The following is a 23669-nucleotide window of genomic DNA, read 5'->3' on the forward strand; positions in this document are numbered from 1 at the left end:
CACTTAAACATTAACCCAAATACAAGGCACTCCTAATTTTTTGGGGGGGGGATTATAGCTTTTTAAAGGGTCTTATAGTGCGGAAAATACGTAAGGCCTGTGCTATATGGGTATTGCACAGGCTGATATTGCAATGACGATCAATTTCCAATTTATTGTGCTGGCCTGTAAGCAAGTTTGTTTTCTGTTTACATTTAGTATGTACTCCAATCGTGTGTAAATTCAAACTTTTCAACAGATGTAGAATTTAAAAACAGATTTTTGTTTCAAAGATAGTTTATATATTTTTTCTCCGTGACAACTGGATTGGTGACTCCACAGTCCAACCTTTTTAGATCTTTTGTAAACATAGGTAAACATCAGAAACCAGCAGCAGAGTTTCTTTTATCACTGAGTGACAAGAAATTGCATTAAGGTAAAGTAAATCTTTGGATTTTATGAATAAATATCAAAATTTTCTTATTAAAAGACTAAATTAAAACTGAAACAGATTTTATTTCAAACCCACTTCAGTGCGTGTGAGTGGTCGAATTGTAATATTCCACCTCCATCCTCTTGTTTTAGCTAATGAAATGAAAATATGTCTCCATCTTTTGGTGCCCTGCACTCCTCCATGTCTGTGTTGACTTCCTAAAAAGCCATTGATCTGTGTGGCAGGACATGCTGCTGGTATCATAGATAATTAAAGAACATGTGAATGGGCGGGGTCAGTGGAGTTCTCTAATGAAATGTCTTTGGAAAATAAACTGTATCAGACCCACATGAACAAAAGGTTTATTGTGAATTTGTGAAACATTCCTCTGCATCCATCTAGAAACAGCCATGCGGTTGTTTACCAGATGTGGGTAAGAATGAAGCCTGCATGTTTTATTGTGATTACGGTTTCTGCTTCCCACATGCAGTTGTGTTTGAATATTTCCACACATTCCTGTTGGATACCAAAGCTTTTGCAAATCCTCTTTGAGGTGTGCGTTTATTTCTACTGCACAGGTTTTGATGGGGAATGTAGTTTATTGTGTATACAAAGAGAGATGTTTATTGAATATCCAATTATTTGTAAGTTTGTTTTACCTTTGTCGGGGGTAAATTAGAAGTGAAATCCCATTCTCATAATCAAGTATTTGTGTTTCTTGGCCCCCATCTATGAAACTCATACCTACCAGGTATTTGATGCATGCTCTTGAATGTGCATTAAGCCCTCGGTGTACAAGCGTACACACTGAAAAAACGGGGAGAAGCTTCTCTGTCTTTTTCTTGTTCTACTGTCTACTATCGTATGTCCACCGCCTACAGTTGAAGGAGGCTTAGCAGGCATTCCCACAAATCTCACGTTTTGGACACGAAGCAGAAACTGGTTCGTTGCTAGCGTCCTTACAACGGCGGGATTGAGTGGACCTGGTTTAGTTTTTATTTGAAAATCAAATGCAGACATCGTCAGGCTCGTTGCCGTGCCTGTGCTCACCAGACACCAACTGTGCTCTGAGTTTGGCGAGTTTCACCGAGTCACTACCTAATCCAAGTCCCTGATTGGTCAAAGTTTGACCTTGTTTAGCTTGCAATGTGAGTTCAATGGCCACGCATTTTGTACGGAGTGTCCAAAAACAGTCGTAAAAAGGGTGAACGTCAGAATTGTGAACTCAGGAGCCCAAAGCGCGGATTTAGACGATTGCATAGACTTTTCATTGGAGGTGGCCACTTGAACCTGCGTTGCTGATTAACTGCAGACATCATCGTACATAACCGGAAGTCCTTCAGTGGAACCATAATTCTCCCCATATTAGTCAAAAAACGTTTTTATTTTCCGGCTACCCTAACAGTTACGGTTTGTCCCGTTTTAAACTTTAATAAAAGCTTTTTTACAATCATGAACGCTTGGTTATGATTAGGGTTAGTTGTAACATATTCGCTTCTGGCTGTTGATGTCATCTTGTCTGCAGCAAGGTTGCTCTTGTTGCCGAGGGGGGTGTAAACGTAGCTTAATGTGACTTAACTCTAATAAACCTGCTAAGATAAGAGTGAAAGATCTCTGCAGAGGACTCCCTCCATGGTCATTTTCTGGCTTTCCCAGTTCTCACACAACCATGCCCTCCAGCTGATTCTATCTGTTCATCGACAAGCTTGATCTTTCCACCAGTGAACCAATCCAGCCTGCTGTGCGGTTTCTGGCTCACAGGGAGAGATTCTGGAATGAAACACATAATAGTTGAGTGCTTATTTTGGTTTCTCTGAGTTTGTGTAAGCTCTAGGCTTGAAAGTCATGCAAGGTTTGCTAAAACATCTGTCAATCAAAGGATAAACAGAAAGCCCTTTTGCTTCATGCAACAATCTCTCATCTAGCTTCATCGGATAAAACTGTTTTTTTTGGCCAGTTTTTATTCTTGTAAGTCTGATTTATTTTTAGCCTGCTTTGTTCTGCTGGGATGTGAGAGTACTTCACTTTTTTTTCCACACCTTCTCTGTTAGCCTGCTGGCCTTCACAGTCAGATCCATCTGCACATGAGTAGGATTATGAAGCGATCCTCTGGTGACATTCAGTCTGTATTGATACCCCCCCCCCCTTTCAGTCCTATCCACTGTGGGATAATTCTGCCTGCTCCCTCAGGCATAATTGATCCTCATATCATTAGCCTTATGTGGATCTTTTCGGGGAAACGCCTACAGTTTTGCTGCTGTTCCTCTTTCAGCGAAGCGCAGAGCTAAGTGAGCTCCTCATTTGTGACGGGGATCACAGGATTGCTGTAATGTAAACTACGTTGTTATCAGCATGGGCAAGCCCAAGCTTCAGATGACTGACTCTTTAGTCTAAACATGGGGAGGAGGAAAAAATGGAGCACGAAAGCACGCTCCCATTTTTCCACAATAAGGGGCCGATATGGGCAAGGGAGGGAAGGAATTGAGGGTCTGTGTGTGAGCAGCCTCTTAGGGGTCCTCCGATCCCACACCTGGATGATCGGGCGAGAGGACGTGGCTTTCCTCCTGGCCCCCAACATCTCATTTTGCCACCAACGAGCTCATTCCCTGTCTTTGTCTTTTTGCTCCTCGTCTGCAGATGGCGGGAGCGATGACTTGGCAGACCCTCGCTCACCCAGCCTGGACCCTCATCTGAGCCACATTGGCCAAGGTAAGAAAAACTTAAATTAAGTTTAGGGAGGAATTATTGTCTTTTACAACCAGCAAAATTACGCCTTAGAAATACAGTTTTGCGTATCAGGAAGTGTGCTAAAGTGTGTAAAAGAAAGTTGCTGGAAACACTTTTACCTTCTCATTTCCTGTAATGCCCCCCGTAGACTGTTCCCAGACTCAATTTCTGCTCCCTCAATATTTCCATTGAAGCAAAGTCTGTATTCCGGCTGTATTTTATTAGACTTTATAGCACAGAGGAGTTTATGACTACAAGGAATAAACTTATATTTACAGGAAGGGAACTTTTTATGTACCTGTAATTTTGTCTGTAAATCCGAATTACTTCTTGAAGGCGGGGGCAGAGTGGATGACCCAGGAGGAGTTTTGGAATTCATGTTTTGGTGTTTTTATCTGAGCACCTTGATGAGTGGGTGTTTGTGCTTATTTGAAGGACATAGAGTGGCCCTTGTGGATGTCTCTTATCGCAGTCTAAAGTAAAAACAGTCATTTCCACTTTGGCACATTTTTTTATCCTCTTCTTTTCACCTCAGAAATGCAGCAGCAGCTTCTTCTTTTAAAGGCGGTGCATCTCCATTGAGTTGACACAAAAAAATAGAACGCTCATTAATCATTTTGAATGTTTACATCGTCTCTGTCATGCCTACGTCTGATGTTTGTCCCTCTGCAGCACAACTTAATGCAAGAGTTTTAGTTCTAGTCCGTTCCAGCCAGAGAAATGACAAACAAGGTTTCTAAATACAAACTTCCATTGTACTTTCAAAATAAGTTTGTAGAAAATGTTATTGTAAATATAAGGTGATGTGCCTAAGCAATAATCCAAGTTAACACCACGAAAAACACTGGCGTCCATAGTCATTTAAGACACAAAACATGCATTTTACAAGAACACAGAGAGGAAGGAGAGGGCCTGATTGCCAAAGTTTTGGATGTTGATGACTATAGAAAGTCATGCAAAAACAAAAACTTAATACTTAAATTTCAGTGTATTCCTCTGTGCTTCAGAGCACACCCCTGTGAAGAAAAGTGCTTCTCCTCAGCGCTACAAGTCCGACGCAGATAACTGTACTGGCAGACGAATAGCCAGCCCTAAGTCGCTCTGGCTCCTCTATAAAAAAAAAAAAAAACACTTTTGGACACCACTACAACTTTAATTACCCCCACAGTTGTAGCAATAGGGAGAAGTCAGAGGGGTAGGGAGGCAATTTGGATTTGGCCTGTGTAAACTAACTGGCGGTCTTGAGACAGATTTTCCAGGCAACTTGGGGGAGACATGCGGCACGGACCAGTATATTCCGGGATAATTTATGTCCTGAATCGGAATTTATCTTAGAGCCATGCAATACATGTCAGCAGGCAGTGCCTTACTTGGAATATGCGTGGTCACTGTCTGAAGGTCAACAGAAGAATATTTCTCTTTGTTCTGGAGTTTTGGAGGACGCTAAAATTATGTCGTATAGTGGCTGCCATTAACTGCTGCCAGAATACCAAACCACCCATTGGTATTCACACCACAGGCTGCATGCATGTGGACAGTTCACATGCTGGGGGGAGGTTACCGCCATCCTGGCTGTTGCAGGAACATTCCCCAGTGAATGGATGGACTGAATCCAGCACTACTGGAACCACAGAGATATGCGTGGATTTGATATTCGCTCCAAGCTGTTTTGTTCTTGTGTATTTGTATTGCTGTAGCTGATTTACCAAACACCCCCCCCCCCCCCCCCCCCCGGCTGGAATTGATAAATGGATGTGTTTACAGACACTCCCTCTTTTCCTTTTTTTTAAAACTTTTTTTTAATATACTTGTTTGCACGAAGTAAGAAAAGAAATTCCTTAGTTGTCATAATCTGCGGTTTTTCAAGAAAGAGGGGAAAACTGGGCAGATGAAAGAGGGTGGGTGGTTGTTTATGCTCTTGTCTATAATTACCGCTCATTGTGAGAGGCTGTGTTTAAATACTCTCCCATGGCCATGACTGTACCCTTCTTTGATTTGTCTAAACACATTTGAGGTGATTTCAAACCCCTTCTTTTTATTATTCTGAAATGAAAGGACAGGGTTTGAGCGTGAGGCCAGGGGGCCCACAGTCTGTTATGGTTCTATCAAAATGGCATGTGACGCCGGCAGGGGTGTTCTCACTTTTGGGTCATGCTTGCTTTTACGCTCAATAATATTGTCAAACTGATTCCAGAATCTAGGAACCAGCACGTAGCGCTGCGCTCTGACCGTCCTGAAGTTCTTTCAGAAAAAAAATTAAAGTGAGACTTAAATATTAAAAACCCACTCCAATAAAAATGCTGTTTTTGGTGTTTTCAACATGTTGTTGAAGCAATTTTTCCATTTTGAAGGATATATGTAAAGAAAATTCAGCTTAAAATTGTATTTCTGAGTACTGCTTTATTCAATCATTGTGAATCAGGAGCAGACAAAAAAATGATTTTTGAAAAAGCCTGTAGGTGTGACGTAAAATCTATATCGGAGGCCACAAGCTCCCTGCTCCACTCCATTATGATGCACTTGTAGACAAATAGATCCATGTACGTCTTCGTTTTTCTCGCCTGAGTTGACATCTGGCTCAAAACTGTACGTCTGGATACAATATTGCTAATTTTATTGCACTCGTGGGCTGTAAGCTACGGGGTCCCTAAGCTACCTCTTTTCGTCTGCTTCTGATTCACAACAATTTGATCAATTAAATATTCAGAAATGCAATTTTAATCTTATTTTTCTTTTGATGTGCCCTCAATTATCAAAAGAAATTACAAAAACATGTTAAAAAACAAAACAAAACACTATTTTCATCTGAGTGAGTGTTTTAAAAAAAGGTTCTGCTTAAGATTCAAAAGGTTAAACCTAATAGAAGTTATGGTCTCAACTAAAAAGCTGTTTCTCTTAATTATCATGGACGATGATGTCATTGGTTTGGTAGGGATCATGTGCTCCTTTGCAGATTTAGTCCAAATCCCTTCAATCTATATTTTTGCCCCCTCCCTCTCTGCAGGTGGCAGCATAGATAGTGACTGTGCCTTTGAAGGCGACTACGCCGTGCCTCCGCTCTCCATTACTGAGGGCATGCAGCACATTCGAATAATGGAGGGCGTGTCACGCTCTCTGCCCTCCTCCCCGCTGCTCACCCACCAGACCATTGGTGTGAGGCTGCAGCCTGTGAAGAAACTCACAGGTAAGCCCTAACTGCCATTGTAACAATTTATAACCTGAGGTAAGGAGAAAATAGGCAGAGATATCCTATTCAGGGTGTCCTTGCCCTATCGTCTCATTGGGTTGATGTAGTCTATGGTTTATTGTACCAGTGATTCTCAACTGTGTACCTTGAAACTCAATGTTTTTTTTAACAAAATCTTGGTTTTTGAACATTTTTCAGAGTCCTAGTACTTCAGGTATCCCGTAACTTGCTGATAGGCTGTAATCATTGTGCTAGGTTCACACGGTGCTCGTGGTCTTAAATGTGCCACACATGATCAGTTTGTATGTAGCATTAAACTTATTTAATTCATCTGGACAGAAACATCAAATCTTGTTTCTTGACCTGGTTGGACCAAACTAATGTCAAGAATACCTCACTAACTGCAACCTCCGTCCTTGATCACTTTAATCTTCCAGTTTTTATTATTTGCTTCTTCAATGTAACCATTCAGAACGTGGATCAATGCCCCCCCTCTCTATTTTTCTCTAATAACTGGAAAATGAGACGTCTTGTGCCTTCTGCTGTCAAAATGGGGGAATCTGTAGGTTTTCTACAGCCTCCGCATAGAAGCACAGTGGGTGTGTGGTGAGATTTAGGAGCCACCACTAGGGTGCACCAGCCTCCCAGCATCCTCGGATTATTAACTCTTTCAAGCAGCATGATCTTTTTTTTTACCTCATACAAAATGATTTATGGTTTTTCTTGGGCCATCCGGACTCTGGGTATTAAAGAGGAAACACCCCATAATTTCCCCTCTATTTTTCCTGGAAGTGCCAAACTGCTGTGGAGGGGGAATTCATCAGAGGGTGCAGCATTAGGGTTTGATTTAAGAACAAGTCATTTTTATCAGGTCAAATCACTCCTTTCCCCTTATTTTTCCTTTTCATCTTGTTGCTTTAAGAGCAACTCTTTCCTTTTTTTTTTTTTTTGCCCCGTATCATGCTGTATCATGGCAGATTCAGCCTTCACTTTCATCTTTGTGTTTCAAAGTGAATTTTTAAGAGGCCCAGTAAGTGCGAGAATCCTTAAACACCTATGTGTGTATGTGCTTGTTTTCTTGATAGCTAAGAACAGCTTGATTTATGATGCAGGGAGCCATGTCTGTTTTTTCTGTTCTTTTTGTGAGAGGTCTCTTTTTGAGCTTTGGCACGCATGTCATTATTTGGCTTGATGCATTACACCATTCAAATGCTGCTTGTTTTGTGGGTGGCTTTCATTTCAGGGATTAAACTAAGATGTGAGGATTTGCGTGTCTTAGATATGAATTTAGATGTAGTGTTTTCTGTTTTGTTTTGTTTTTCCTACCATTTAACTTTAAACCTGGTATGAAAAGTTTACTTTTTTTTCATGTGAGTGAACAAAAAAATGATAATCCAAAAAACAAATGCAGCGCCAGAAGTAAACATTGCTCTTAAAGCCCCAGAAATGTCTTCTATATATATGTTTGTGTGCATGTGTGTGTGTATATACTGTATATAGGCACTATACATTTATTTTTTATCAGATGCCTCATTTTGAGATATTTTTCATTTGCATTTGCGACATTGTGAAGATCAAATACAACTAATAAACTGGCCTTATGAAGTTTTCCCAATAGAACAGACTTCCAACCTCTACTTTTACATCATCACGGGGTATTTTATTCAAACAAAAACAAAACAAAAACGCAAGAACAAAACATCAGGTCCAGAGTGCTCAAATTTAACACGCAAAAACAGTAGAAACATTTTTTGAGCAATTAAAAATATTTTGATCAAAAACATCTTAATAACACCAACATAAATGTTGACATATCCCGTGCACATGCTGCGTACACAGTGGTACTCAAACACCAAGACGTGCACTGGGAGCAATGTAAGAGACGAGTTCAAATAAAACGTTCATGCAAGTAAAGAGTGGGATCTTTGGTTTTTATAACTGTAAACATGACAATAGTTATAATTAAAAAAATAGATTAACGTGATAAAAAAAAGGACGGGTATATTAAATCGATTTGCTTATTTATCGCTTAGCAGACTGTATCCATCCGTAGATTCATGTTGTGACTGAGGCATTAAATAAGGTCTACTGTCAAAATGATACTATAAAATGAATCCCTTGTTCTGAGCAAGTACGATAAATTAACTTAAGTAAAAGTGCAGCCGTGGTGCACTAGAGCGGTTAACCTCTGATTGGAATACTGCAGGTTTGGTTCCCGCATTGCCTGCCCATGTGTTGAAGCGTCCTTGGGCAAGACACTGAACCCCACGTTGAACCTGGGGGTTATAAGTTTGCGCCAGTGTTTGGCAGCGGATCCGCCATCAGTGTGTGAATGTGTGTGTAAATTGGTGAATGGTACTGTGGCTGTAAAGCACTTTGGTTCTTCTAAGAATGTAGTAAAGCGCTAGTATACGCCATTTACCATTTTAAAAAGGATGGGGGAATAGGACCACTCCTAATATTGCAAAGACTACTTTTAGGAGTTGTTGTAAATGTTACCTTAATGAAATTCATCACCAGGCCTATCTATTTTTGATTGGGGCTCAGCTTTTGTCTACTCTACTTACCTGTGGCTGAGAGTCCTTATAATCACAGAAGACACTTTATTTTAGCATGAGTTTGCTCAAGTAAAAGGTGACTACATGCAGAAGTGGCCTGAGCTGCACTCCCCCCTTCAGGTCCTCAAAGGCTTACGCATATCTGCAGCACCAGATTGTTCCTGTGCTCAGAGACTCCAGCATTGTCACCCTTTAATTAATTTCACTCAGCACCAGATCCGGCACCGCTGACAATGTCAGCTTGAGTGTTTTTTTTGGTGTCACAAGCCAGAACCCCCCGTCCAGGCCAGAGATGGCAGAGATGGCTGGAGGAGCGATGGCAGTGGAATGCACCAAAGAGCAAACAGCGGCAGGTCTACAGGCTTCAGCGCTTTGATCCTCTTTGGTAGCCTTCATCAACGGCAGCTGTCCAGCGCCCTCCTGCGTACCTCCTGATTGGACTCAGTTCGGCAGAGTGGTGATGTTTGTACGGACTTCAGTTATTCAACCTCAAGGCTCTGATTGAATGAATTAGTTTTAGAAAGCCATTGAGTGTCTGATTTAATCCCTTCTGCTTGCCTGGAGACTCTCAGGGGGGTCTGCAGATGCTCAGATGGTCAACTGAGGAAAAAGGAAGGATTGAGACATATGAACACCAAATACTTCAGCCAATGTAGGTATTACTTGAATTTTTGCAGAGGTGGTCAGCTGTCAACTTAGTCTTGCTGGTTTTTTCTTTGCTTTTTATGACTTCTTTTTTTGTGGGAACATTTTGATGGTTAAGTTTCCTAATTCAACTCTTAATGCTGGGTCATTGACTGTACATGGGAACTGGACTGACCCCTCCTTCCCGGCGTTCCAAACAGGAAGTCCTTGCTGGCTCCAAAACACCAGAATCCCTTTGACTTCTATTGAGAAATAAACAGCTATTACTCAGTCATTATATTTGTCAGATTAAATATTTTTACTCGGATACCTATTTTTTAACTTGCTAATTCTAGTTTTTTTCAATATATATTATCTGTAGTGCAAGTTATTCAAGTTATGAACTGGCCAATCAGATGCACATAAAGTATGTGGTCTCATGTTGAACGTTCAAAACGTTTTAGAGTAACCAGCTTTTAATTGCTAGGGGTGTGGCCTTCCAACAAGCTCACTTCTTATTTGCGAGGGTGGTTGCCATAGAAACAATTACACGGACTGACTCAGACCAATCACAGCTTACTGACTTTGCCTGGCTCCAACATGGCAGCGTTCATATCGTGAAAATTGGCGACTTATTTCTTTTATTCACTACTCTATACCACTTTGAGTTCCTCACTTTTGATTTTGCTCATTTTTATGAACTCATTCTTTGCTCTTACTCAAGTGTCAAGCTCACTAGAGCTTTCGCCTCACCTAATTGATTGGTTGCTTCCACTCAAAAACATTTCAGACGTTTTTTTTTTTTCAACACTTCTTCATTGCTTGCCCCTTAATGAATTGTGGCAATCAATGCAATCACTGCCTCCCCACAGATTTCCATATCAAAGTGTGGCATTTGGCTCCAAAATAGCACAGTTTTATTACTTTTCTTGAGTAACAATGTCAAAATGAGGAAGCCTAATATGTCAACGGTGATCAAATATGGTGTGTGAAGAGGGACATTTTACTGATTCAGTCATTTGATTTGTTTTCTCTCATAATACTTTACATTTGTAGCTTCTTTAATGCCTTTAATATACTATATTAGATTTATTCTAAATTCTATTCTTTCTCTTAATATTTTCTGTCACTGAATCATCTCTCTTTCAAACAGCTTTATGACCACTTTTGTCAAACCAGCAATGTTCCACGCTGTGGGCATTTTGCAATAACTATTTGCTTATATCACTGTGGTAATTTTGAAACATCGCTCACGCTCACCATGCATCTTTGGCCAGCTTTATGTTTTATGAGGCATCTGTTCTTTTTTTTTTTTATGCAAACTGACATTTGAGGCATCTCTATCTCAACGCCTCCTTAGCCAGCCTTGCACCCTGAGAAAATTGTTTCTCAATTATTGTCATTATTTCCTCCCTCAACTGTCTGTGCCAGGGCAAACCCAGCAAATCATTTATTCCCCTGAAAGGAAATGTGACATTTTCAGCTCTATAGTCACAGGTGAGATATTAGGAGTGAAGGTTAAGAGTAGAGAAGGGTAATTGAAATCTAAGTAAGAAAGCCCTATGGAGGTGCAACAAGCAAGCTGCTGCGACAGAAATGCTTTTAATGTTACAGACATTCGGCTGTCTGGATATTTGAGCAATCAAGTGTCCTTAAGCGCAAACATCCGGTCTGTAACCCTAACCCCTCTTTTTTAGCCTTTTCAGAAGCTACATACACAACCATGTGACACATGCTCAAGAACAAGCTAAATCTAGGTTCTTGAACGCGAGTACAGCCCGGGGTGTTCACACTGGACATGCAGAGAGGGACTTCTTCTTTTTCTACAATTAACCAGCTTGTGTCTGCTTACAGTTGGTGCGAAATGTTGAAGCGGTTCAAATCTTGCGAATTTTGCTCCAACTTGGCGTTATATTATCACATCTGGGCACAAACCACAACTATAAATGTCTCCTCCATGATCAGTTTTTGAAACGGTTGGCACTTTTGTGAATGAAAAAGAATGCCATCCATACGTCACTGGCAAATCCCAGTCGCTGATTGGTCACAGTTGAACCTGGTTTAACTTTTAACCTGCGATCAATGGCCACATATTTTGTACATAGAGCCCGAAAACAGTCGTAGAAACAGTCGTAGAAACGTAACTGCGCAGGAATGTGAGAGTTTTGAATGCAGAGTTCTGTAATGCGCTTTACTTGCGTTCATATAGACTTCTTGTCGTAAGTGGTTGCTTGAATGCGCGTTACCAAGGGTGATGTGAATGCTTTTCCAGGATGGTTGTTTCTTAAATCCTCATTTGCAGCTGTGGTATATTTGATATTCTAGACAACTACTATTCACCTCAACGATTTTGATTTGGTGGTATAATATCTTTGGAAAATGGCAGCAGGCAAAAGCGCCAAAATATAAAAATACAGCTTTAACTATCTATTTAGAAACCAAATGGTGACCCTGAAAATCAGCGTGAAGAAGCTATAAAAATAGATGCATAGAAAGTGCGGGGGCAAAAGTTTTACCTGCAGTTGTCTTCATAGCTTGTTAAGAATATCTTAAAGGGGTTTGAGAAGCTCATCTGGGGTAAATAAGATTGAATAAAGGAGATAATCATAAAAACCTGAACTGTTGGTCTCTAAATTAACAGATCAGGACTGCGACAGAAGCAAAGGCGGGTCAAAATAAACCCCTCCAATTGGTGTTTGAGCCCTCAAAGTAGCTATAGAACATGGCTGTGGCTGTATAAATAGAGTTTCAAGGGTACAACAAGGACAGACATTGGCTGCATGAGCCCTGAATGAGAATAGAGGTGTGTTTAACTGAATCCCCTTGTTTTTCAGATGCATGTCTTTTTTTTTTTTTATTCTGAAGCATCCCCACAGCCTCTATACACACGCAGAAAAACTGTGTGCCTTTAATAACGCCCTCCCCTTTTTATGCCATTTTCTTTCCTGCCTCAATATCCACCCTTCTCCACCCCCTCCTTTTGCGCTCTGGTTGCTATGACAACAGCAGCACTGCAGCATTCATCTACTGGAGACCTAGGCTCCTTTTTTTTTTCTGTAGAGAGAGTGCGCCTCTCACATCTATACATAACTCACTAAGAGCTAATGCAGTCACAGAGTCGAAGCAGGAGCTCACCTCACTCTGTGCACGCTGGAAAACACCCTGTGTTGTTTGGCTTGCTTTGTTTTGTTTTTTTTACCTGTGTTTTTTTTTTGGTGATGGCACAGGTTTAGGTCACCTGTCATCTCCCCCTGGTGGATTCTGCCATCACAGAGTTTTCACCTCTGTGTCTCTCTCTTTCCCCAGTGACACAGTGACTGTTACATTCCTCCTCGCCTTTTCCTCCCTCTATCCTCTTCCTCCTCCTCCTCCTCCACCTCTCACTCTTCCTGTCACTGCCATATCCGCCTGGCTCCGTATCATTTGCTGCGCCTGCACTGAGCGAGTAGCATCACCACTGAAACCTGTGGAGATTTCTTCAGCGGACAGAGAGGAGCTCTTTCCTTCCTCTGCATTAATCCTCTTCTTCACTGCGTTGTTTTTTGTAATTTAATTTTCATTTGCTCGTTCATTTCGCTCTTGGTGTTTTTTAATGAGCTGGTCACCGCTCAGGGGGGACGGACTGCTTGTGTCGCTGGAAGGGGAAGGAGGGGAGTTGGTTCCGTACTCCAGCCTTCAGGAATGCGAGATCTGGTTTGAGAATGGTGAGCCCAGCCACACCCTCATGTTTTTGTTTCATTCCTCCATCTCCGCCTGTAAACCGCCTCGTCCTGTCATTTCTTTACCTGCTGCTCCACCTTTGCCTCAGCCAGTCTCGCCTGCCTCAGTGTTGACCACTGGTTCGAGTGGTCCATAGATAGGGAGATAATGTAGGGAAAGTGGTCAAAGTAATTTTGGTCTATGAAGTGATGCATTTGTCAAAGGGCTGAGGTCTAATCACAGTGTGGGCTCAAGGGCCTGTGAATCAACCAGAGTGTGACAAAGTAAGGGTTTTTTTTTCATTGTTTTGTAGAAAGCTGGTCTGTTTGATGCGTCAGCGTGGGTGATCCTTCAATTGTCTTTGTGTATGTATGTTTCCATACATATGTGTGTGTGTGCGTTTGAGTGTGTCTAAGCACTAACTGTAGGCGGCTGATGGTGCTTGTTCCTGTTGTGTTCCCCCTTTCCTTCCAGAGTACAGCAGTGTTTATACAGCATACGGTTGCATAAGTAGCTTGAAGTTAGATTGTCCTCCAGCTTGTTTTTATGTGCTAGAATCACCCTGTCAAATGCTGAGACGTGGTTCCATCTTCTGGTTCTGCGGGCTCCCCGTCTGGTCCCGAGGGACAGTTTGATGATGTATAGACAAAACAAAATGTCTCAATAACATCACCAGCAGAACTCAAGCACCCCATCAGCAGCTGCTGCCGCTCGTCTCAGGTGAACACTTTTGCGAGGTGTCTACAGCTGGGTTTCACACCACTTTGTTTCACCACCTGGAGGGTTCGATCATGAGCTTTACTTGTCACTTGTCATTCAAAATAGTATCCCTGACCCTAAGAATCTTCATTTTGGCCTTTTAGGGTTAATAGTTAGCTTTGGCTTTAGTCTCTGGAGAGGAGGAAAGTTCTCCAAGAAAGCCTCATTGAGTTTTTAACCTGATGGAGCAGAGCGTGCACAGCATGCCCTTCCACAAAGCATGAACTTTTGCATCAAACCAGCCTGAAAGACCAAAATGTCAAATGTCCAAATTGATTTTAAGAGACTTTATATAAATACCCATACAAAACAAAAGCAGGAATGTCTGCCCATCTTAATGTGTTTTGTGGATGGTCCCATGTTGACCATATGGTGGAGCTCATGCAGGTGTCTTTGTTGTTACATCTTTGTTGCACTGTGATTACAGCACAACAAAATATTAATAGAGATTATTTTAACACCAAAGTAGACGACATGAAACATTGACCCTTTGTTTTGTTAATTTTAAAAACAAATTGGCACAGATTAGGACTTGGATTGGAAAAATCTCTTCCGAACCACCTCTGTGAATCAGTGAAAGCTGATTGGCTGTGGCAACCCCTGAAGGGATATGCTGAAAGGAGCATAACAGCATCACTGTACTGTAGCAGAACAGTCTGTAATTGTGTCCCAACAAGTTGTTTAAAAGTTTTTTCATTACAATTTGTGACAAAAACATATGAATTTTACAGAGTTGTGTCAAGACTTCTGCTAAAGGGGACTTGTGAGCATCTCAGAGATTTGAGGGGCTTTTGGAAAGTTAGATTACATCTTTTCTAGAATTTAATTGAAGTGTGTAACATTTGACTCCCTTTGTGGTGTGGCTAACATTTCAAGTAGGGACTTGAAATGCTTTAGTTCTGTATACTAGATCAAATTTATGGCAATATAAACAAAACAGACTTAAAGTTCCATTAGTTGTGACGCAGCTAGGTGTGTAAAATTAGTCACCCATTTCACCCATCCCCTGGGGGAGCGGTGAGCTGCTTACAAACCAGCGCATGGCAACCATGTGGTGGTTTAAGGCCCCAATCCAACCCCTTATTGCTGAGTGTCAAGCAGGGAGGTATTGGGTCCCTTTTTTAGCCTTTGGTATGACTCGGCCTGGATTTGAACACACAACTTGGGGTGGACACTCTACCACAAGGCTAGTCATTTACACTTGTTGCATTCACATGTATCTCATATGTTGTTACATTTCTGGAGACGATGATCATCAACTTGATGAAGTGGAATGTTGAAAAGCTGATAAACATTGTGTTATGACTGGGATCAAATTGAAAGCTTGTTACAACTTTTACTCCAGTTTTACTTCATGTGAATTGTGAAGGCATGCGTGCGTCATTTTCCCATAGAAAACATATTTGTCTTATTATGCTTATGCATTTTTGAATGCACGTTCTTGAACGCGCTTTTAGCTTATGGTGCTCACGATGGACTGTCGCTACTCTATACTAGCGCATGTACCTACAGTTAAAAGAGCGGTGCAAATCTAGTGAATCTTGCTTCAGGCTTTTGTCCTCCACAAATCTATTCAGATATTTGAATGACTTGGTGTCAAATAATTCCAGTTGGGCACAAGCCACAATTCTCCTCCATGATCCATTTTTTTAAACGATTGGCACTTCTGTGAATTAAAAGGGACTCACCCATATATCACAACCAAATCTAAGTCCCTAATTGGTCAAAGTTCAACTGATTTAACATTTGCCACATGAGTTCAGTGGTTACCAGTTTTGTACGAAGAGCCCAAAAATGGTAATAGAAACTTGCAAAGTGACGCGTGAATGTGAGAGTTTTTAACATTGAAGCCCGAAATGCACACATACCCAAGTTTACATAGACTACATAGACCACACTTCACATAAGAACCCAAAGTCTGGACTGTATTTGCTTCTGCTGTTAGAATTTGGCGTATTTTCATGGACCGGCCGTTAGGACGTGGTAGATAAATAAAACAAAATTAATTCATAGGACATTAATAAAAAAAAACTGTATTATGAAATAAACCATAATTCTCCAGCAAAAAACAACAAAGATTAGCAACAATCTAAACTACGAAAAGAAATTCTAAGAATTTACTTTTAGTTCTTAGCTTATTCAAAGGGTGTTGACAAAAATTGTTGTCAATTTTGTGTTTGATCTGTAAAACTTGAAAACATTAGAATTTATTTATAGAATTAATGCTTTGTTTTTCAATGGAACTGATCAAGCAGTTTAGCAGTCTTTTTATTTAAGTTCTCTTTTGTAACTTGAAAGCTTTTGCTTTATGTTCGTTCAATGCATCTATTATGTTTACAGGATGATAGGAAAGAAATATTGAAATCTAAACAACTTGTTGATTATTACACTTTTTTATTATGCACAGAGTGTTCAAATTTGACAAATATAGTTATTTGGATTATATCGAGACATGTATCGTTATCGCCTGATGTGAAAAAGAACGATATTGTGATTTAAAAATTCTATATCGCCCAGACCTGTTTGGAAGATGGAATGTTTTCCCATGATCTTCATGTTTGTGGAGAATTGGTTCTGTTTTTTGGAACAAAATGACAAACCCCGACTAAAAAAAAACAGGGTTTGAACTGTGATTTCATTTGAAGTCAGTGAAAAGGTTGGAGGGTGTGATAACAATGTTTTTTAAACTTCTTCGTTGTTTTATGGTTTGTAATTTGGTTTAAGCAGGAGTAATTTCAAGTAATGAGTTAAATAGTTTAAAAAATATTTTTGTCTTTGTTGAAATATTATTCTTTAAAGTCCCACTCTGATTATTTTTGAGCATGTCCTTTGGTCCTTTATTAGGGTTATGCTATTTTTAGATATAAATCAAAAAACCTGTTGTTTTCTAGGAAGAAGTTTCTGCAAAGCAACAGGGGTTCAAATGAAATTCACCTATGAGTTTTGGGTGGGGCTGTTAGCATGGAGCAACTCCGCCTCCCTTCATTCCACATGGCTGAGAGCTTTCCGTTTAAAGCTCTCCGCTAGCTTAAAGCCCCTCACACCCCCCACCCCAACGTTACTGGTTCAACAAAAATGGCGAGCAATATTTGAGCTATCCAGCCGTATAGTTTTGAAGCCGGTGTCAGCTCAGACGAGGAAAACAAATACGTTGATGGATCTATTTGTCTACAAGTGAATGCATCAGAATGAAGCAGAGCAGGGAACTTGCGTCCCGCCAACTGTATTTTTTCAACCTTGTCTTCTCCTGATTGAAAACATTTTGAAAATAGAAATATTCAGAAAAATTTAAGGTTGTTTTTTTTCATATATGTCCTTCATCACAAAATGTCACAAAAACATGTTCAAAACACCAAAAACACAATTTTTAGTGTGTTTTTCATACTAATTAGTTCCAAACATACAGAAAGTTGTTTTTGATGTTTGAAATCTTTTTGGGACAATTTTTAAAAATTGCTTCCTCCTGTTTCGATTTTCTGAGTATTTTTTTGTTTCTACTATGAATTTGATTTGGGGATTCAGCTATACCTTCTGGGCAAAGCCACATCTTCAGCGTTGAAAAGAGAAACCCGCAGTGTGCTAATAATAGCATGATAATGATTTGCTTACAAAACACAGCAGCGGGTTACATATACCACCTCACTGCATTCTGCTAATGCTTTCTGGGGGGGAGCTGAGCAAACATTTCTTTGCGAGGGGCTTGAGCACATACCTCCAGACAAGTGTAACTGCGTGTGTGTGTTCATGCATGTCTAAAGCTACAGTGTCTGGCGCACAGCTCTGCACAATGGCACCAGCCACAGTATTAAAATTCCCCTCTTGTCTGGCTGTTGTTAACTTATGTGCCCAGAAGTTTCAATGATGCTGGTCCAGTGTTAACCTCAGCTCGGGTATAGTGACTCCAGTCGCCTCAATGGTAGCAAAAACTCAAAAATTGAAACACCTTGATGCACAAAAAAACGTACATGCAGATTTTCTCAATGACAAGAATGTGGTTGTTAAGTTTGGTGTCTCTGGGAGGTTATAAATATCCCCTCCAGGGGCTGATCTCCAGCTGGAACAAAGGTCATGGATATTATTAGATCACCAGATCAAATGTTGTCCTTGACAATTGTTAGTCTCACTTTCCCAAAGCACTTTCATTTTTAATTTTACAGTGTGCTGCTCTCCTCGAGAGTACAGACCTTTCTTGTCCTCAGGAGGAGAAAAGTGTGTTAAAAGTTCATTTGTGTGTGTTAGTCGTCCCCTCCAATAAAAGGAGAGAAATCAGGAAAAAGTGATTTTAGAGCAAAGTTTCTGGCAGAAACTGTCCCAAAGCAGAACTCAATCAGAAGAGAGCTCTCTGTTTACAAGAGAGTTCTTTTGAGCGCACGTGGACTAGAGTGGGATTCAGATAGAACACAGAGCAAATTACTGATTTATTATGGAAGCGATTCTGTAGCATAAATAAAAAGCAAAGTCAAAACCAGAAATGCTTTTTCATTTTCAAAATGAAGCTTCATTTTTTGACTCAAAAATAAAATGAAAAAGCAATCCACCAAAATGCTTTTTCATTTCCTTCCTCAACACAGCTTATTCTGTCACTTAATTAAAATTAAAATGAGAATGGTATTTGACATTTCATTTTCAAGACGTTCTCTTGTAAATGTGTAGCAAAATTCATTTAGAAATGTCTAATTTGACATTTAAAATGGAGTAATAGAAATGCTTTTTAATTTTCAAAATGAAGCTGCATCAAATGCCTCAAAATTAAAATGAAAAAGCAATACTTCAAAATGCTTTTTCATTTTATACTTCAACACAGCTTTTTCTCTCACTTAATTAAAATGCTAATGAAAATGGTTTTTGACATTTCATTTTCAAAAACGTCCCTGGTAAATGTGTAGCAAAATTCATTTAGAAATGTCTAATTTGACATTTAAAATGGAGTAATAGAAATGCTTTTTAATTTTCAAAATGAAGCTGCATCAAATGACTCAAAATTTAAATGAAAAAGCAATATTTCAAAATGTTTTTTCATTTTATACTTAAAAACCGCTTTTTCTGTGTTATAATTAAAACGAAAATGCAAAGAGGGGATTGCATTTGCATTTTCACATCCACCCTGCGAACTTTGTCGCAAAATTCTTTCTCAGTGAGCATTAGGAGAGGGGAGGCGGGGCGATGACGTCACTGCTTTCTCTGCGTGTCCGACCGCTGACAGACACAGACACACCAGGAACAGTGTGGCTTTCTGTAAGCAGCAGAGAAGACGGCTTTGTGTTGGTTGTGAACTTCTGATGAGTTTCCACAGCTTCTCAGGACTACATAGCAGTATGTCCGCCTTCTGCGGTCCTCCTGACGCACCGCGGATAAGCTTTTTCTTCGGACCGCCAGCCAGCTGCCTTCGCATAGCGGAGCGCGAAGCTCCCGATCATGATCGCTGAAGGCGGAAATGCTGCTGCGATCTGAGAAACCATCATATGAATTTGTGTTTCCAGTGGTGTCCAGAACAAAAATAAAGACTGATGTCATTCCCACATATTTAGAAATTTATTTGCAGCTTAGCGCTGAATTTGCTGTTCGATGACAGCTGGAGCCCCATCAACAGATAGCGGATTTCACCGTGGTAAACGTTTGCTGGTTGGACCAAAAACACTCACTCAGCGCGAAGCTCCAGGAGACTATCTTCATAATGCGCTTTTATAACACAGTTAAGATTATATTTAAAAAATAAATAAATAAATAAAACAAAAAAAAAAAGATTAAGGGCCTGCTCGATCATATTATTTTAAATCCGTGCGGTCAGACGACGCTGAAGTTGGCTTTCGATTCACAGCTTCTGATTCGCGAGGGCACTAAAGGAACATTCCGCTGCATTTTTCACATTAAGATCACCTAAAACCGGGTCCTGTTCACAAACCGCTGAACCTGGACTGCTCAAACCTGGATTCCTGGATCTTAATGCGACAAATGCAGTGAAATGTTCCTTTAGTGCCCTTGCGAATCAGAACCTGTGAATCGTAAGCCAACTTCAACGGTCGGACACACAGAGAAAGCAGTGACGTCATCGCCCCGCCTCCCCTCTCCTAATGCTCACTGAGAAAGAATTTTGCTACAAAGTTCGCAGGGTGAATGTGAAAATGCAAATGCAATCCCCTTTTTGCATTTTCGTTTGAATTATGACACAGAAAAGCGGTTTTAAGTACAAAATGAAAAAGCATTTTGAAATATTGCTTTTTCATTTAAATTTTGAGTCATTTGATGCAGCTTCATTTGAAAATTAAAAAGCATTTCTGTTTATCCATTTTAATTGTCAAATTAGACATTTCTAAATGAATTTTGCTACACATTTACCAGGGACGTTTTTGAAAATGAAATGTCAAAAACCATTTTCATTAGCATTTTATTTAAGTGACAGAAAAAGCTGTGTTGAAGTATAAAATGAAAAAGCATTTTGAAATATTGCTTTTTCATTTTAATTTTGAGTCAAAAAATGCAGCTTCATTTTGAAAATTAAAAAGCATTTCTATTAATCCATTTTAAATGTCAAATTAGACATTTCTAAATGAATTATGCTACACATTTACCAGAGAACATCTTGAAAATGAAATGTCAAATACCATTTTAATTTTAATTTTAATTAAGTGACAGAATAAGCTGTGTTGAGGAAGGAAATGAAAAAGCATTTTGGTGGTTTGCTTTTTCATTTTATTTTTGAGTCAAAAAATGCTGCTTCATTTTGAAAATGAAAAAGCATTTCTGGTTTTGACTTTGCTTTTTATTTATGCTACAGAATCGCTTCCATAATTTATGGTTCACTACAGTGAGAAGGCCAGATATAGGCATTGGCAAGAGGGGGCCAATGCTTCCCGAAATTCTGTCAGTGGAAAAATGGCTTACTTAAAGGAAATAATTATGGTCAGAATTGTGGTACCTTATGTATTGTCATTGTTGCAGTAATTACTGTGTCCATTTCTAGATTTCAATCTAAAAGGGGGGCTTTGGGGGTAGTGTAAATTTTACAAATTTTATAAATCTTTTTTACATATTTGGTTGTTAAAGAAAAAAACAACAGGAGAAATTCTTATGTTTTGAATTTTTTGTTGACAAAAAGGTTGAACATTCTTTCCATTTGCCACTGATGTAATCCCATCCATCTGTCCATCCAACCAGCCATTAATGTATTCATTTTGGGGTCACAGGAACCAACCCAACTACTGTTTGGCAAAGGCGGGGTACACCCGGGACAGGTCGCCTTTCTGTTACAGGGCCACACAGCCACACATGCACACCTAGGGACAATTTTGAGATATGTTTTTGGACTGTGTGCTAGGAAGAGGCCAAGAAGCCATTGGCTGTTCTTAGACCCTCCCTCAGTGCAGTGAAAATGCTGCCAGTGTTTGCACCTTGCTTGCTAATCTTCTCAAGGCTTTAGCTGGTAGATGCGCTCGCGAATGTCTGCAGACACATTCCCTCACTCAGACACGCAGCTAGAACGAAGTCTAACTAATGGACTTGCAATTGCTGCTTTCTGTCAGCAGGCTCCATGTTGCACAGCAACATCTGCTCTGCATTGTTTTGTTGGGAAAGTCAACAAGAGGGGCATGCATAATCATTTGAGGTCTCTGAGCTGGATTAGAGCGTGCACAAGATCAAGCATTTAGTCCAGATATGAGGAGGTTTTATTCCAACCTTTGTTGAATACAAACCTACATTTTTAGGTGGGAATATTGGATTTTCTTTGCAGTTATTTGGAATTTATTTAAACATATTTTAAAGTGTGTTTTTATTACCGGTATTCCTACATTTGGCCTAAAATGTATTCATCTTCTCTTGTGTGTCTCTGGGTCCTCCCAGGATCAGACTATTGGCTGAAAAAGACCAGCTCCTCTAAAGGAGCTGACATTTCTTTGATTTCATTTAAGTAAAAGGCGTTTGGTTTGGGTGAAGTCGACGTTAACATCACCTCAGAGAGGTGGACAACTCTTCTCCTGTTTCCCTGTGCTGTTGCCATAGTGACACTAGCCGCCTGTTCAGTCGATGCAGAGCTCTGCTTTCGTTTGCAGACAGCGAGGCAGAGCATGTCCTCACCCACATCATTTCTGTGTGTGTATATGTTAATGCATGCATGTGTGGGTGCCCTTGTCTCTGTCTGAGTGGGTGCCTGAGGTTGTATGTAATCGAGACAGTAGAATTGATGCTTCATTGCTGGAGAGATGTTTGCATTTGTTTTTGTAAAAGTTGATGTCTTCACTGGACATCGATCAGACAATTTTCAGTGCTCGTGGAGGCCAAATAATCATTTTGGGAGCATTTTTGTGTGTTGAAAGTTCAGATTGTGTAGATTTTTTTTTTAAATCATCTTAAAGTCCCACTCCAATCATCTTCAAAACTGTTGTAAAAATGTTTCCAATGGTCTTTTAATTTTGATTTATCTGTTTTTAGCTCAAATAAAAAAACCTGTGTCGTTTTCTAAGACATAGTTTCTGAAAAGCAGCAGTGGTTGGAAATGAGGAATTTCCCTCTGAGTTGTGGGCAGGAGATCCAGAGCACCTCCGTCCCCACCTCCCATCACCCAAAACTGAGAAATCTCTGTTTACATGCTCTTAGCTCATAGCCCCTCACACCCCCAACCTATAATAACCGTTGCAACAACAATAATGGTGAGCAATATCACAGCTTTCCAGCTGTACAGTTTTGAGCCAGATGCCAGCTTTGACAAGTGGATGCATCAGAATGGGGCAGAGCAGGGAGCTTGTGGACCTTTCAAATGTATTTTCGATGTCATTAATACAATTTTTTTTCAAACTGCATTTTTTTCATCTGCTCCTGATTGACAGCGATTTAAGAAATACTCAGAAATGCAATTTTAGGCTTAATGTTTTCTTAAATTCTCTCCATTATTAGAAAAAAATTCCACAAGAACATCAAAACACCAAAAATACAATTTTCATCGGAGTAACTTTAAACCAAACTGCTAAACCCTTACATTTTTTTCATTTTATGAAACCTATCCTCACATTAGATGGAACATCAAATACTTGAAAAATGTTATTTTCTGTTAGCTTCTTTTATTTTGCCTGCAGCCTTTTTTTGTGCATCATCTTCCTTTATTTTTACCCCATTTCCACATGCATGTCATATGCATATTCATATTCACACCCTCGCATGCAGGGCTTCTAACAAATATCTATTTTACGGCCACATGCATCTGTACACGCAGACATGATATATTTATTCATAAGCTCATTAGACGAGTGGATCTGCCTGCTGCCATCCATCACACTGCCACCCATCTTCGGCCTGGCACACACTTACAACAGAAGCAGAGAAGTCCATGGGATTTAGCCTCCTGGAAGCTTTGAATTGAGAAGATTTTCTGCAATAGAGGAGAAGTTTTCTTGCCATTTCGAAAAAGTGAGACTAGCTAGAGTTCAAACATGAGTGAATAATCTTTGAATGTAATCTGGAAGTTACAGATTTGAAATATTAACAGTTAAAAACAGCCAGTGCATTCATTTTTAGGGTTCTAATTTGACTTTTTTACTTTTTTACTTTTATAAGTCTCGACCAACAATTTCCATGTCATTTTTCTGTAAAATACTGTCAAATTCATGGTGAAATTGACAGCATTCACTTCCCGCTGAATCTATTGGGACTCCATTTCTAGTGGAGCTGGGTATTAAAATAGTCATACAATTTGTGGTACCAGCACCAAATT

General features: G+C 40.0%; 1 protein-coding gene across 20 annotated transcripts in view; it reads left to right on the forward strand.

Annotated features, from left to right (window-relative positions):
- tanc2b (tetratricopeptide repeat, ankyrin repeat and coiled-coil containing 2b) overlaps positions 1-23669 on the forward strand; it is a 184998-nt gene that overhangs the window by 96656 nt on the left and 64673 nt on the right. For 13 of the 20 annotated variants that reach the window (XM_023949338.2, XM_023949340.2, XM_023949341.2 and 10 more), the window contains 2 exons: positions 3050-3121; positions 6144-6323. In XM_023949338.2, coding sequence (XP_023805106.1) covers positions 3050-3121; positions 6144-6323 — 252 coding nt within the window. Of the gene's footprint in view, positions 1-3049; positions 3122-6143; positions 6324-12614; positions 13213-23669 lie in introns of those variants that run through there. The other 7 variants (XM_023949344.2, XM_078937047.1, XM_078937048.1 and 4 more) reach the window with 5 other exon arrangements.

The sequence above is a fragment of the Oryzias latipes genome, chromosome 19 (genome assembly GCF_053564925.1).
Source record: "Oryzias latipes strain Hd-rR chromosome 19, Olatipes_Hd-rR_3.1".
Lineage (NCBI taxonomy): Eukaryota > Metazoa > Chordata > Actinopteri > Beloniformes > Adrianichthyidae > Oryzias > Oryzias latipes.